General features: G+C 46.9%; 1 protein-coding gene across 5 annotated transcripts in view; it reads left to right on the top strand.

The window, feature by feature from the left end:
• AK9 (adenylate kinase 9) overlaps positions 1–17,067 on the top strand; it is a 218,116-nt gene that overhangs the window by 71,966 nt on the left and 129,083 nt on the right. For all 5 annotated transcript variants that reach the window (XM_053299533.1, XM_053299458.1, XM_053299383.1 and 2 more), the window contains 4 exons: positions 593–737; positions 1,733–1,849; positions 5,880–5,945; positions 14,796–14,947. In XM_053299533.1, the coding sequence (XP_053155508.1) occupies positions 593–737; positions 1,733–1,849; positions 5,880–5,945; positions 14,796–14,947 (480 nt within the window). The remainder of the gene's footprint in view (positions 1–592; positions 738–1,732; positions 1,850–5,879; positions 5,946–14,795; positions 14,948–17,067) is intronic.

Below are 17,067 nucleotides of genomic sequence, written 5' to 3'. Positions count from 1 at the left end.
CGCGAGCGCCTCTCTTTGTTTAAAGCCTCCATCGGGTGAGGACTCGGGCGGGCGAGCGGCTGGGAGGGAGGGCTGGCGGGCGGGCGACAGCGGCGGCAGTGGTAGTTCCCCTAATCTGCTCGCGGCGGGGCGGGGGGGGCGGCTGGTTTCCAGCGCCCCTGTTACTCTGTTAAATACGGCCTCTGGCGGGGGCAAAGAGGCAGGAGGGGTAAGCAAGCCCTCCCGCCCTTAAAGAAATACCCCCCAACCGGACCCGAACCAGCCCGGTCCAAACCGGTCCGGCAGTCCGGAGGCCTTTAGAATGGTCTCCGGACCGGTTCACACACACCCCTATCAGAGGATGGGAAGAAGAGGAGCTACTGCCACCAAGTCCTTCAGCATCTTCAGTGGCAGCTCCTCTTCTTCTCATTCTCTGAAGTTTGGAAGGGAGGATTCACTGCCAAATAACTTGGCAGTGATGGCAGCAGCTCTATAAGACAATTCTCATGGAGAAGAACAACAGTCCTCTGAAACTATATTCCAAGATGAAATAGAACCATTGCAGTACAATACCCCAATTTGCAAAAACCTAATTTTCAGTTGTTTTCTCTAGGTTCTTGATATGGATATTCTTCTTCAAAGACATATTGAAGAAGCAAGAGTAGTGCTCATTAAGAGGACTCGTAGTGAAGCAACAGAGACAGGCATTGCCAAAGTGAAAGAAAAACTTGAACTTGAGCGACAGATAAAGGAACTAGGTGAAGAAACGGTTATATAGTCCTTTGTTTTATATAAAATTTAAGTGTTCAGTTATTTGTGTCCTACTGGAGGCTCCTTTGTCTCTTTTTCAGATGAAGGATGTCACTAATGTTATCACAAGAACAACATAATTAATAATGTTAGGATATTTAGGCTACACACACACTCACACACACTGTGTTTGACAGTTCTGTTAACTCCCTGGGGATAAGTGGCAATAGTCCACATTTATTAAAAAAGAATTAAAGTGATTTGGGAAAGAGCTTCACTGCATTACATTGCTATCCTTGTTAGTTTTTCAAAAGGGCTTTAGGCAAATTTATGGGGTGTGACTATTTAATGGTTATATAAAATCTCCAGTTTAGAGGCAGTATGCCTCTGGAGCTTGGGCCTTTCCTAGATGTATCTGGCTGGCCACTATAGGACACAGAATTCTGGACTACATGGGCCAGCAGAGCTCTATTTATTATCCTCAGTCATCCGCTCATCCATGTGTTTTGCATTATAAAAAGTTGCCAAGTGAAAGGTGGTGGCCATTCTTCATTTCATTTTCTCTATACATTCTTATATTTAACAGAAAGTAAAATGCTTGTGAAGCTAGTAATTTTGATTGACAAATGGAAACACATTTTTATAGACCAAAAACTGTTTAGACGGTTTAATTGTAAACTGCCCTGAGCCAGCTCAGAAGGGCGGTATAAAAATTGAATGAATGAATAAATGAATGAATAAATGGACTTATTAAAATATTGAAAATGTCTCTCCCCCACCCACATAACTGCCGCCCCCCAAATAATTGAAGAATTAACATTCCGTATTGCTTACAAAGTATCTGAAGGGCTCTTTCCTTTTAATTTGCCTCATGTGCATGTTAAAACTCTGTCAGGTTTTTCCCCCACCCCAAATGATGGTTCTCTTTTGGTCTATAAAAATGTGTTTCCATTGGAAAATATAGCAGTCTTTTCTTGACAGAGTTTCTCCTATTTAATTATAGCTGCACTAGCTGCTACAGAACTTGCTGAGAGGGAAACAGATGATAATGAAGAGAGTGTTCCAGAGGAAGAAGGAAGTTCAGTACTACCCAGTGTTGAAACATCTGTTAGCCCAAGAGGTGGTTATCTCAAGTTATCAATTTGGTTATCTCAAATTAATATTGTCAATAGGAGAGTATGGGACAACTGTAAAACTCAATCAAGTCTCCACCAGAAGACAAGCATCTGGGTTCAGTTCAGGTTCCAAAGTGTACAGAAGAGATCAAAGGACTGGAGGCAGATTAATAAGAGTTGAGACAAGCAGAAGTCACAGTCAAGTGCAGTAAATAGAGATTGCGGGAAGAGTGTGTGCAGAAACAGGCTTGTAGTAAAAGTCACATTCCCAAAGGTGTCAATCCAGGGGTCAGAGGAAGGTGAAGTGATGCAAGGCATAGGAGTTTATGCAGCTACTCAGAATGATGAGTTGGTCAGGCTGGGGATTAAAATTTAAACCAATCATTATATAGGAACAGCCAGGCTTCTTCTGGTTCCCCAGCTCATCTGGTTGGCTAGGCTAGCCATGATCTGGTGGTGTTGCTGCACAACAAAAATAACTCCCTCTGCCCGGGTTCTACCCTGGAAGCCCAGGGACTAAGCTCCCTGAACCTGGCTTCTGAAGGCCCTGATTTGATATCTCCTCCACCCTGTACCTTACATGCCTTCATCTCTTCCTTTTTTATTGAAGTCCATGGGGTTGGGAGGATCAAATGTTGATTCACCCCCACTCCCCCCACCCCCACCAAACACTTTCAAAACTAGCAGGTAAAAGAAAAAACTAAGCTAGAATCTTCTGTCTGACATGCTGGTCATAGAGTGTTTACAAGAGGGAACATTCAAATATGTGTCTCAGTCAGTCCTTATGACACTTTGCAGGGCTGATGAAATCCTTGCTTCTGTTGCAGTACAGTTATTTTCACTGTTAGTCTATAGGACATATTATACTGAATCACAGATCAATTCTTGCTACTTAGTCTTACCTGCACGTGGGTGCAAGGCTGTTCCTGATCACTGGCTTCTGTCAGGGGTAGAAATCAAACACAAGCCAGACTTAAGAGCGCAGCGATATGTGCTGGTTTTAGACATTCTTCAATCCCCCTATGAGTAGGCAGCACTGGTGCAAGTAGATGTCCAGCTACAGCAGTTCTGTTAAGGAGCTGTTGACCCAGCAAAAGCTGTCTTCAAATGGAGGGGCTATATAGTTGTAAGGAGTCCTTCCCCTTCCTGAATCTCATGCTGGCCCCAATCCAAACCTGAGCTGGCCTCCTCCTCCTCCTTTGTACACTCATTAAGAGGGAGGTCAAAGCAGCCAAGCAAGCACTTGGCTCTTACAAGGAGGTAACTGAAGAAGAAGCGAAAAGCTCTGCCTGCTCAGATTCTGAGCAGGGGCTTTTGTCAGGGCCAGAGGCCTCAGTCAGAGTGTGCTCTTCCTCCTCTTCTTTCTCCAGGAGAGTGTCCTGGTCCTGGCTAGGTCCTGACAACAGGCAAGTTTGGGTCATTCTAGGTTTAAGGCAGTGTTTCTCAGACCTCTCCTAGCTGAGGCACACTTGGAGCCACCCTTCACCCTTGCCCTAAAAATGAACTGTTTCCAGTTATATGTAAGAATTTTCCAGTCCTCAAAGAAACCCACTAGGGATGTGCATTTCGTTTCGGATACAGAACGTTTTGTGCACAAAACAGGCCATTTCGGCTGTTTTGTAGCCAAAACAAAACACCCAATACTCAAAACAGAAAATTTTGTAGCCAAAACAAAACATCTCTGTTTCGGATACAAAACGTTTTGTTGTTTCGGCTGTTTTGGAACTCCATTTTGCAATTGCAGAAAGTCTTTCTCCTTCAGTCTCCATTTTGAGTTTTGACATCTGTTTGAATTTCCAGCCCTTCCAGCCTGCAGATTGGCCAGCGATCTGCTGGCAATTGGCTCCTTATTCCTTTTAAGCAAATTTAAGGGTAAATTTTACCCTCATTGGCCAGTGGGGAAGTGTGCATTTCATTGTTGTTGTTTCACACTGTTGTGTGTAGCAGGGGCATAACAAGGCTGGAGTGGGCCCAGAGACAAAATTTTAAAATGGGCCCCTCACTGATACACACACACACACTCTTCACAATATATAGTCATGTGACTTGCCTCATGTGACTTGCCTCTGGGGGCCGCTCGAGGCATGGGGGCCCCCAGGCAGCCGCCTCCCCTTGCCTAATAGTAGTTACACCCCTGGTGTGTAAATCAATTGCATTTCGGGCGGGGGGGAAGTGGATGTTCATGACCTTTGGAAATCTGCCTGATTTTTTCCAAAACTCTGCTGTTGTTGATGTGTGATGTTGATGTTATTTGGGGTGGACTGGGGGCAGAAAGGGGGATTTAGGGGCAGAAGAGTGGTTCAGGTGGTAGTGCCCCAATGGGTGCCTGCTGCCACCCAGATTCCAAAGGAATTGGGAAAAGGGCTGATTTTTAAAGGATTTCTGAAGTTGACCTGTCTTTGGGGCAGATTTGGGGCAGAAAGGGGGCCTGAGGGGCAAAACAGTGGGTTGGGTGGCAGTGTCCCAAGGGGTGCCTGCCACAACCCAGATTCCAAAGGAATAGGGCAAAGGGCTGATTTCTTAGGAATTGTTGGAAGTTTAGGCTTCTTTAAGGTCCCCCCCCCCCGGGAATAATGGAGGTTTCAGCAGACCCATAACTCCACCTGGGGGGCACTGGGGTGAGTGGTGGTGTAGTGCACATAGGGTGCCAACCACCCCCATGGGGTGCTAACCCATGGGGTGCTGGGTTCTGTTGTTTCTGAGGTGTTCTGAGTGTAGCTTCTCTGGTAGCATATGAGATTTTCAATGACAAACCATGAATCCACTCTCATATGCTACCAGGGAATCTGAATCTACACTCAAAACATCTCAGAAACAACAGAACCCAGTACCCCATGGGTTAGCAACCCATGGGGGTGGTTGGCACCCTATGTGCTCTACACTACCACTTGCTCTGGGCCACCCTGGTGCCCCCCAAGTGCAGTTATGGGGCAGGAATTATGGAGGTCCATCATTCCCTATGGGGAAGAACTTTACAGACATGCAAACTCCATTACATCTTTAAAAATCAGCCTTCTGCCCAATTCCTTTGAAATAATTCTGGCAGCTTCCTTGCCCCCACTGGGCACTACCACCCCCTACTCTTCTCTGGGCCACCCCTTTCCCCCCAACATGAAGCTATACTTTTGCTAAAACCTCCATTCTTCCTTATGGGAAAAATCCTATACTTCAAAAATTCACCAAAAACCAGCCCTTTGCCCAATTCCTCTGAAAATTGGGTGGTAGTTTCCACCTATTGGGCACTACCACCCCACCCACTAGTTTTTCCCTGGGGCCATTTTTTAAAATCCACAATGTTTCGGATTTGGATTTTGCAATTTCGAACAAAGAACAAAATTGAGGTGTTTCGGATTGACTGGTTTTGAACAAAGAACAAAATGGGGGTGTTTCGGATTCGGGCCAAAAACAAAACAGAAAACAAACAAAATGCACAACCCTAAAACCCACCCATTGTGATTCAGCACAAGTCCCTGTTCTAGGTGTGCCTGCTGACTTGTGGTTGTTATTATTAACAAGAATATTTCTACCCTGATTTTCAACAACAAAAGAATTCTCAGAGTGGTTTATATAGAAAAAAGAATAAGATGATTCTCTTCCCCAAAAGGGCCCTCACTCTGAAAAATAAGACAAGCTAGATGCCAGCAGCAGCTACTGGAAAGACACTCCACTCGTGCTGTATAGAAACAGTTGCACCCCCCGCTGCTAAAAATCAGAGAACCATCACTTTAGAAGATACTTCTTTGCCCAGTTAGCAAACTGAGTGGGCTGTGTCCTGTGAAGGTGGACACTTTGGGTTCACAGGATCCTCCTTGTTTGTTTAATTTCCAGCAGCACACCATTTGGAATGAAGACTCCTTGCAGTATTAATGTATTGAACTAATTGTTAGGTTATTATATGGGGTGTGTGTGTGTGTGTGTGTGTGTGTGTGTGTGTGTGTGTGTGAGAGAGAGAGAGAGAGAGAGAGAGAATGTACCAATGCAAAAATAATTGTGGACAGCACTGACTGGTTTCTTTCCATTCTATACTTGTGCCAGAGAGTACTATAAAAGAAGAGGATGAGACTGAAGAAGCTTCTAGATCCCAGACTGAAGAACAAACTGGTATTATTTATATCTACAGTAGATAACAGAAGTGATGGTGGTGGTGGCAGCAGAACTAATAGTAGTGGTGAAACATAAGAACAGCCCTGCTGGATCAGGCCCAAAGCCCATCTAGTCCAGCATCCTGTTTCGCACAGTATCCTACCAGAAGCCGCCGGAAGCCACAGGAAGAAGTGCTTTGTCCAGTCAGATTAGTGTGTGATGGGCCCCAGTTTCCATCAAAGGAGCTTTCCTGCAAAGCAGATGTTGCTGAGATAGTAGATGCAGTTCTTACATTCTTGCATGATAATTTGTTATACTTATCCTAGCCTTATGTAGTGACACCACCAACCCAGAATTTCCCTTTTTTCACTCACTCTGAAGTTAGAGGAATCCAAGGAAAGGACCACACTAGTGACTTTCTATCAAGAAAGGATTAGAGGTTCTGAGTCTCTTTGGATGTTATTATTCCTTGCCTAAATCAGGACTTTGCTTCCACAACTATCTTTCCTGGCAGACTGTGGTGAAAGTACTACCATCCTACACTATGTAGCTTTTGTTAGCTTGTCTGTCTTGTCATTTATCTTGCAAGATATTTCCTTTCCTCTGACTGCTTTATATTTCTTCCCTTGGCCTTTGATTTCATGTACACAGATATTAGGAGTAGTAGTGTGCATGGTTCGGTTCAGGCACAATTGAAAAGCCCTCCGGACCGGTTCGGAATTCCGGCGGTCCGGAGGTTCGGAAGGTTGGGGGAGTGTCTCTTTAAGGGGGGTGGTAGTACTCCCCCCTGCCGCTCTCCCCCCCCCCGCCGCTCTCCCCCCTCCGGCGCTGGTGCTTTTAAAAATCTTCTTGGGGCGGGAGAGTTCCTCCCTGCCCCCGTCGTTGTCCTTCTAAGCCTTAAACGGAGAAGAGCTAGCTGCGCGCATGCGCCCTGGGCGGCGCACGCACTCGTCTCCACCGCTGGCGCGCACGCGCCACATGACATATGTGGCGCATGCGCGCCAGCGACGGAGACAAGCGCGCGCCGCACAGGGCGCATGCGCACTGCTAGCTCTTCTCCGCAGAGGCGTATCTAGGGAAAATAGCGCCTAGGGCAAGGAATGAAATTGCGCCCCCTGTCCAAACATCTGACACCCATCTTTCAGATAACTTTACTATATCATCAGCTGAAAAATACAAGTGAAGCTCATTAATCTTTTAAAATTTCAAAAACTATTTAGCAGTGGACATAGCTAGACCAAAAAATGCTGGAAAACTACAAATTTCTGTATGCTAGGGCTCATGAAATACCCAAATACTATGTGGAAGTATACTTGGAAAACTAAACAGAAGTGCCTATCTAATTCTCTACTATGCATTGTAGCATCACTATTACATAAGTTTTAAAAATAAATGGAGAATTTGACTTTTCCCAGATACTCTGAAAATAATTAAAGGATATGCAGAGCAAACTGTGTCACTGCTTGGAATATATTCTAGTATTTCAGAAAGACAGTTAAAATGAGAGAAAGAGAGCAGCAATAAAATTCCAGTGGGCCTTAGTACTAAGGATTTCACACTGATTCAAAGACAAACTCACTATTAATAGCCATATTATTAAGACATCACATTTAACTCACTTATCACAAGAAGCAAACTAAGAGCAAATGAATACAATCCTAGCTCATAAGCTTCAGCTCAGTATTCACTAGCCCTGATTCTCTGTACATAGTGCCAAACTGAATATGTGTACAGTGACATATTATATTAAATTATTTTTTTAAGACCTGTAGCCCCTTTGGGGGGCTTCCTATAGACCGTGGGTGGGGGGTCTGCAAAGGTTACCCCTCCCCCACTGGCCTCCAGGGCCTCGCAGAGACAATTTGAGCATGTGCAGTGGCCATTTTTAAAAATAATTGGTTTTTTTAAAAATGGCCACTGAAAACAAAATGGCCACCATGCATGCTCAAATGGCCTCTGTGAGGCCTGGCATGGCCTAGGGCCTCACAGGGGCCATCTGAGCATGTGCAGTGGCCATTTTGTTTTTGGTGGCCATTTTTTTTAAAAAAATTTAATTTTAAGAAATTGCGCCCCCCTTCAAGTGGCTCCCAGGGCACGTGCCCTGCCTGCCCTACCCTAGATACGCCCCTGCTTCTCCGTTTAAGGCTTAGAAGGACAGGGGCAGGGGCAGGGGCAGCAGGGAGGAACTCTGCCGCCCCAAGAAGATTTTTAAAAGCACCAGCACCGGAGGAGGAAGAGCGGCGGGGGTGGTGGTAAGTACTACCACCCCCCCTTAAAGAGACACTCCCCCCAGTGCCGGACCACGCTTCTGTGGTTCCGTGCACATCCCTAATTAGGAGGTAAGAGACCTTCAAGAATAGCACATCAGAAGGGATGTGATGTGTATTGTTAACTAAGTTTATATTATATTTTATTGTATTAACAGGAAACTGCATTTTGTAACACTTATAAAATGCTTTACTAGTCCGTAGTGTAGAAAGTACTGTTTGTATCTGGTGAAATGAATGTATTATTAGCTGTGTATATATGATGATCTGGATAGTGATCCGTTGCATTCATAATATTGGGGTTCTGCGCCTGCACAGTGACCTCACGGATCGATTAGCTAGCTCCTTGCTCTGCCCCTAACTGCCCTGCACGCGATCGTGCTCTTCTCCACTCTGGCAGTTGGGTCGTGTCTCTTTTAGTTTCTGTTTGACCGCCATTGCGTCAACACCTCGGACTGTTAGCTCCTCGGCAAGTTAGTGAATTGATTTACGGGAAAAAGACTAAGGACTGGACTAGGACGACGAATAGGCTAAACGACAATAGGATTGCACTTTGAACTTGAAATCGGATTAACAAAGAGGATTCAAAAGCATAAAAACGATCATTTCTGCAGTACGATGGTGGAGGCCATGTCGGCTAGAGACAGACCCAAGACAACTTTCAACGGATCCGCCTTCAACGGATTCACACGAGTCCTGTTTATTGTGTCTGGGGGAGCAGCACAACCCGGCGGGTTGTAAGATTTGCTCATCATTTTTGAAACAAATGTTGAAAAATCAAGCACTGCGACTCAGAGCGGCGCTCTATGATGATGCGCTCTGCCCACCGACTCCGAGGCCGTCGACCTCGATGTCAGGAACCACCTCGATGCCGGCCACGATGTCGAGGCTGAACACTCCCACGCTGTCGAGGGCAGGCGCTCCGTTAGTGGACCCTGCCAGCAGGCAGTCTAAAGCCACTGTGAATATGGAGTTTAAGCAACCAGCTGATGCTAAAAAGAAGCATCATCGACATAAGCGGCACAAACAAAAATCATCAACAGAGGAGGAACGCGAGACTTCGCCTCCTCGGAAGAGGACGAAGAAGACTCGAGTTCATAGCCGCACTCCATCTCCACCGCCACGCCGGTCTGATTGCGAAGACTGGGACTCTGCGGAGTCGACTGCTTCGACGCCGTGGGACTCGGTGTTGAGGGAGATCAGAGTTTACCGACGCCAATTGGGCCAATGTCGGTATCGATGTCGACAGTCACACAGCAACAGCTAAACGCGCCAATGTTTTCGACATCGACATGGGACTTGATATCGGCTTCAAATTCCCCATCACATCGATGTCGATGTCAGTGTCATCCACTCTACCAGGATTGCCAGGCTCGGTATCGAGGACCAATACGGTGCCGACTTCGATGTCGAGAGATGCATCGATGCCCGAAAAACTGGAGCTGACCAACACACAAAATCAGCATCGACGGTGCGCGATGGAGCTCACCCCAGCACAAACCCCGCTGGTCTCGTCGGCCGTGACTCCAAGGCAGGAATACAGGACTGAGGACTACCTGGACTTTGGGGAAGAAGCGGCAGAGAGGGAGATGACTGCGGGATCGGGGGCAAGACGAGACTTGCTGGCCCTTTTGGAATCAACAGATACAACGCCGACAGACGCTACGTTTCATGGCTTCCAGGAACGTGGAAACAGAGTTCTATCGGTACCGAATACTCCATGCTCGATGCTACCGGTACCGAGGACCTCTTCAGCCTCACCGCAGCGAGTTCCTCTGCATTTGTCAGCTGTGTTCCAACCGGTGCAACGTGTCTCGGCGGCCACTAGCCCGATGCAGACTCCAAAACCTCTAATGGTGGATAGGGCTGCAGTGACCAGACCATCTCCGATGTTTGTTTGCCCGCCATCTTCATGGGTTGACCAACGGGTGACATCGCAAGTTAATAACTCCTGCGGGTTCACTCACGCTCCGCCAGTGATTTATCCAGCGGACTACGCTGATTATAAGATATGGAAAGCGCAACAACAATTGGGTGCTGTATCGACCCGACCTGCGTTAGTGCCTACCACTGGGACTTTATCTGTCAGCGCACCAGTAAGAGTATCTGCCCCTCCAGCAAAACAGCAACCGCTGGTACCGGTGAGTCCTTTGGGAGTGCCAGATTCTGGGGATGCGGACTCATCAGAAACATCGGATTCTGAAGAGGACGACCCATCAATACTGGAGGAACCACTGGAGCCAGAACTACCATCTGACGTAGCCCCGCACACTTCGGTTTCGCCCTCGGAGGAGCTAAAGGCGTACCATATTCAGATACGTGAGATGGCGGAAGCTTTGGGTCTTGAATTGAAACAAACTGAGCTAGACCTAAAAGATCCCGTCTATAATATGATGGCTCGTGCTAAAGTGTCTCACCCTGTCTCTTTGCCCATGATACTGGCAATAACTAAAGCAGCAAAGACTGCATGGGAGGTCCTGCAAACTTCGACAGCTACCTCACATAAACTCGAAAACCTATATAGAGTGCAGGAGACTGACAGTGACTACCTTGTGAAACACCCGGAGCCAAATTCATTAGTGATAGAGTGCGCCTCTTCGAGGGGGGTAGCGCAACATTCGACACCTGGTGATAAAGAGGGCAGGAAACTAGATGTCCTGGGCCGAAAAGTCTATGCCACATCGAGCTTGGCAATCAAGATTGCTAATTACTCGGCTTGCTTGACAAGATATGGTCACCACATTTAGGACACACTGTTCCAAGACTCAGCGGCAAAGTCTCCGGAGGAGTTTCAAGAGAATTTTAAGAAAACATATGAGAAGGCAACGGTCATTACGCGTCACCTACTGAGCACATTTAAACATGCGGCCGAGACGGAGTCACGTGTGATGACCACAGCCATAACCTTACGGCGCCATGCGTGGCTGCGATCGACTAATTTACAACAGGACATGCGCGATAAGGTAGAACACTTACCTTTTGATGGCAAAGGCCTCTTTGCAGAAACAACTGATTCTACTATGCAATCGCTGAAGCAGTCAAAGTTCACTGCCAAGACATTCATGGCTACAGTGGGTGGTGGACAGTCATCAAAGTTCTGTGCTTATGGATGCCAGCAAGGCCGTTCAAGATTCAGACAGGAGAGAAGGGACTACAAGCAACAATATAAGCCTTATCAGAGAAATAAGTCCTATATGCAACGAAACCAAAGGGGACAGAAACAAGGCAAGGACCAACAAAAGCAGTCTCTTTGATGGGATGGTCCATCCACCTCATCTGCAACCAATTACACTACAAGCTCAAACACCCAAGGCCCACAACAATGGCCTTGTGCAGGTCAGTGCTACCATCAAACTGGCCAGTCACGCTCAAGCGTGGCGCAATATAACATCAGACCAATGGGTATTGAATATCATAAGGTATGGCTATGCAATAGAGTTCAAAGCTTTGCCACCTTTCCAAGGAATAACCTATACCAGACCAACCCAGGTCCTGACAGAGGAAATACAAGTGTTGTTGGAAAAGCAGGCGATTGTACCAGTGAGGTGGATGGACAGAATGCAGGGATTCTATTCCTGATATTTCCAAATCCCCAAGAAAGATGGGGGAGTAAGAGCAATAATGGACTTGAGACAACTGAACTTATATGTGGATACAAGGAAGTTCAGGATGATAACACTGCAGAGTATCTTGCACCTACTGGTGCAAGAAGAATGGGCCGTCACCCTGGACCTCATATAGTACTTGCGGTTCACCGTAGGAGATACAGCGTACCAATATCAGGTTTTGCCGTTTGGCCTATCCACAGTGCCATGAGTATTCACCAAAGTCATGGCAGCTGTTGTAGCTTACTTAAGAACCAATGGGATAGTGATATATCCGTACTTGGACGATTGGTTAATGGTCAGCAACGAAAGAGAAGAGTTACGTTCGCAAGTCCAGTATGTACTCGCACTTCTGAAAGACTTAGGAATCACGGTGAATTTGAAGAAGTCCAGGCTAGACCCACGGAGGCGGGTCGATTACATCGGGGCAATACTGGACATGCAGGACAAGAAGGCTTACCTACCACAGTCCAGGTATGCTCAGATCAAAGAACTGGTGCAGATGTTTCAGCTACATCCCAGACAGAGGGCAGTGTCGGTTCAAAGGCTGCTAGGGCTTATGGCGTCATGCAATGCAATGGTGTACAACACACGACTGCATATGCGAACCCTGCAGACTTGATTTTGAAAAACTTTTGCCCAAATCGAGACAGCCAACAAAAGTGGATTTCACTCCCTCGGGCAGTGTTGAAGTCTCTGAAGTGGTGGACAGTTTCAAGCAATTTATGGTCGGGCGTGTCTTATCGACATCTTACACCGACATGCAGTGTCACGACGGACGCCTCCCTGCAGGGTTGGGGGGCGCACTGTCTACACCATCAGATACAAGGGCAGTGGTCGAAGCAGCAGGCAGGAAGACACATAAACTACCTGGAACTCCTGGCTGTATTTTTGGCGCTGAAGGCTTTTCATGCACTGCTACACGGGAAGGTAGTGCAGGTTCGACTAGACAACACCACGGCAATGGCGTACCTGAACAAGCAGGGAGGCACAGTTTCACGGTCGCTATGTGTGCTGAGTCAAGACATCTGGAATTGGTGTGTGGCTCAGAACATTGTACTGATGGCGATACATATAAAAGGAGTGGACAATATTCAAGCGGATGGACTCAGCAGGTCCCTGACGTGCAATCAGGAGCACGAGTGGGAAATGAATATGGACTGCCTGTCGGCGCTGTTCAACAATTGAGGATGGCCGATGGTAGACTTATTTGCGACAGCTGCAAACGCAAAGTGTCCAACGTATTGCTCTCGTGCAGGTGTTGGAGTGGGTTCTCGGGGAGACGCATTTCAATACAGATGGACCAAGAGTCTATTTTACCTGTTCCTGCCGCAGCCACTGATATCAAGAGTGATAGTGCAGCTACTCAGAAACGACACGAGAGCTATTCTGATAACGCCATGGTGGCCCAGGCAACAATGGTTCTCAACACTGCTGAGAATGTCCCAAAGAGTGTACCACAGGTTCCCCACGCACTCTGATTTGTTGTCACAGAGCGCCGGGGCAATACAGTACCCACAAGTGGAAACACTATGACTCACGGCGTGGCGCATAGGTTATTAGATAAGATCCTACTAAATAATAGAAAGAGATCAACATGCCGCAACTATATGAGTAAGTGGAGACGGTTTAGGCAATACGCCAAAGAGCATGGCTTCTTCCCAAGGAGAGCCACAGTGACTCAAGTACTCCTTTATATGACTACACTGAAGATAACAGGGCTGGCAAATACTTCCTTGAAGGTGCACTTGTTGGCAATCTCATCAGAACATAAGGGATGGTTCCCATCCGAAATGCAGTTTTTTCCCATCCGAAATGCAAGAAATTCCTCAGGGGATTGAACAATTTGTATCCACCAGTACGGCGCCCACAGCAACAGTGGGACTTGACGTTAGTGTTGCAGGCGATGACTCAATCTCCATTTGAACCTATGTCTACAACAACTTTGCGATTGCTGACCTTAAAGACTGCCTTCTTAATAGCGATCACGACAGCACGGAGAGTGAGTGAGCTGGCTGCCCTTAGGATGGACCAACCATATATGCAAATTTATCCGCATAAGGTCTCTCTCCGTCTAGATCCACGGTTCCGTCCCAAAATAACATCTGATTTCCACATCAATGCGGACATCATTCTACCAACATTCTTCCAGGATCCAAAAACCAGCCTGGAAAAGGAGATGCATGCTCTGGATGTGCGCAGAGCGCTGCTATATTATCTGGATGCCACAAAACGTCTGCGACGTACGAAAAAGCTATTTGTTTTATACACGGGAACATCTAGAGGAAAGCCTGTCTCCCATCAGCGACTAGCACAATGGATTGTGCAGGCAATTAGACAGGTCTATACTAGTCAGGATCGAGTGCCACCAGGGACTATCACGGCACACGCTACACGGGCCTACGCTTCTTCGGCTGCAGACTTGGCCGGTGTACCACTAAAGGACATCTGCAGAACCGCGACTTGGACGTCGGGTTAGCCCTTTATACGACACTACGCAATAGACCTGTGCCAGTCAAAGGAAGGAAAGTTTGGGAGGAGTGTACTGAAGCGGGTCCTGCCATAGATGATGCCCACCGCCGTGACGGAAGCTGGCTAATCACCCAATATTATGAATGCAACGGATCACTATCCAGATAAACAGGTTGCATACCTGTAACGTATGATCTGGAAGGGATCCGTTGTATTCATAAGACCCGCCCGAACCTCCCCACAAAAATTGAGCAGGACAAGGTTGAAGCTAGAATGGAAAGATAAAGCAAATGCCGGTCCTCCAGAAACTGAAAGAGACACGCCCCAACTGCCAGAGTGCAGAAGAGCACGATCGCATGCAGGGCAGTTAGGGGCGGAGCGAGGAGCTAGCTAATCGGTCCGTGAGGTCACTGCGCAGGTGCAGAACCCCAATATTATGAATACAACAAATCCCTTCCAGATCATACGTTACAGGTATGCAACCTGTTTTTATAAAAATATAAGTGTAAATTTACTTATAACAGACTCCTCAATGAAATCATCAGAATTGACGGTTACTTCTGACCACCCAGAGGTCCAAGAAATAGTAGAGAAAGCTATTGAAGCTGCAATGCTGGCTCCAATAACGCTCCCACCAGAAACATATGCTGATGCATTAGAAGAAGCCGTCATAGAGGTAAAAAACCAAACGATTTGTATTTGCATCAATATTCTTTTCAGGTTCTCTACATGAAATATAAGTGATACATTGACCAAATAATGTAGGTTAGGTTAAGATAGTGCACTAATGTTTTGTCCACTGAAATAGCCTTATTAGTCTGTATCAGCAAAAACAACAGAGTCTTGTAGCACTTTAAGGACTAACAAATTTATTGTAGCATGAGCTTTTGTGGACTAGAGCCCATTTCATCAGATGCATGTTAGCTGGTGTGTGTCTGTGTCTGTATACAGGAGAACCCATTATCTTCAGGGGTTCCATTCAGCCGGTGGGGGGGGGGGGCGGCGCAGATAATCCATGGATAACGGGGCATGATGGCAATGGGGGGGGGAGAGTTAGGTTCCCTAGCCGACCAAAACGTGCAGAAATGGGGGGGGGGATTGGGGGGAAAGTGCCCTACCATGCTCTGTCTGTCCCCAGATGTCCAGCAATGCCCCTCAAATACTGGAATTTTCATCCCCCTGTAAAAAAAATCACATTCTCCCCCCTCTTTTTAACAAAAATGTGCCAGAACATGGCTTCCCTACTAAAAATGGCGGGAGGAAATAACCTCGGGGGTCATTTCCTCTCACCCCCAACCATGGATATGTAAATCTTAACCTTTTTTTGGACGTATTTTTCCATGTATACTGAGGTCGGGTGCCAATCACCCAACCACAGATACGCAAAACTGCAGGTGTCAGGTCTGTGGATGACAAGGTTTTCCTGTACATATACAGGTAGCCCTCGTTACCCACAGTCCCAGCACATGCAGTTCTTCAACATGGTCTGTGCCTTTTACACCAATGGTCTTTGCACCTGCTCAGAGACTTCGTTGGAACCTAACACTCTCAATTCTCTTGCTTTAGGCGGAAACCCCGCCCCCAGCCGCTATATGCGCCTGCGCCACTCCACATCGCCTCAGTCTTCGTCATCCGTACTTCAGTAGATGTCATGGAATCTTGGGCTCTGCAATGAGTAGGACTATGGCTTTATTAGTTCTCTTGTTTTTTCTCTTGTTTCCCGGTTTCATGCCTTGTTATTTTTCTTTTCTTCACGTAGTAGCGTCTTTTTCTTGGTGTTGTTATTTTTTCACCCACCCACCTCGGTTCTCCCCATTTGTTTTCTCTCCGATCCCAGGTGGGATGGAGCTTTGTGGCCGGGTGGCCAGGAACTTTCTATGCCGGGCACGACAAACTTTAAAAAGTGTGTCTGTTGTGGATCTAAGATCCCTTCCCCCAATACTCATATTGAGTGTCATCTCTGCCTGGGGGGGAATCCCACATGGTTGAGACCTGCATCCATTGTCTAAGGTTCACAAAGCAGGCTTGAAAGAATAGGGCTTCTCGCTTGTGTGCTGCCCTGTGGGACCTAGCCCTCCGTCCGTCAGAGGCCTTTTCGTTGAAGCAGTCTTTGAAAATGGCTTCTTCGGTACCATCAGAGTGATTGGACTCCGCTCCTCCAGCATTGGAGCAGATGGTGTCGGTACCAATACCGTCGGTGCCTGCTTCAGATCTGGCTGTGGTTTCGGTCCCTTCTGTACCGTCAGACACGTTGCCTGGGCTGACACAGCCTCCGTTGGGATCAACACATCCTACTGTTCCTTTGGATGCCCCGAAGAAGAAAAAGAAGGTGGCAGCACAAGTCCCTCCTCTACCAGTGGGACAGCATCTACAGCCTATTCCTAAGAAGAAGAAGCCCCTGTCAGTTCCTTCTTTGGAGATGCTGTTGATGAAAAAGCTGATCTTCTCCGTTGGAAGATCCGGTACAGCCTCTGTTACTTTGATGCTTCTCAAAATGAGTGCTTTTCTAGCTGGCTATCAAATTTTCCTGTCCATGTTTTTCAAAACACCTCCATTTTCTCATTACTACCAGCAAGGGTTAATACTGCAAGATCTTCTACAGCCATACTGAGTTTGCATACATTGATAAGCCCACTGTGGAAAATGTGCTCCCACAGCCAGCTGCTGAGATAGTTTCACAGAAACAAGGCATTACAGTTGAAACTCTGGATAGCCTTCAAGGGGATAGCTTAACCTTCTCCTGAAATGATTCGGCAAAGGAGATACAACAAGGAATAAATGAAATCAATAAAAATT

Source organism: Hemicordylus capensis, chromosome 1, assembly GCF_027244095.1.
Source record: "Hemicordylus capensis ecotype Gifberg chromosome 1, rHemCap1.1.pri, whole genome shotgun sequence".
Lineage (NCBI taxonomy): Eukaryota > Metazoa > Chordata > Lepidosauria > Squamata > Cordylidae > Hemicordylus > Hemicordylus capensis.
This window is presented reverse-complemented; position numbering and strand designations above follow the sequence as displayed.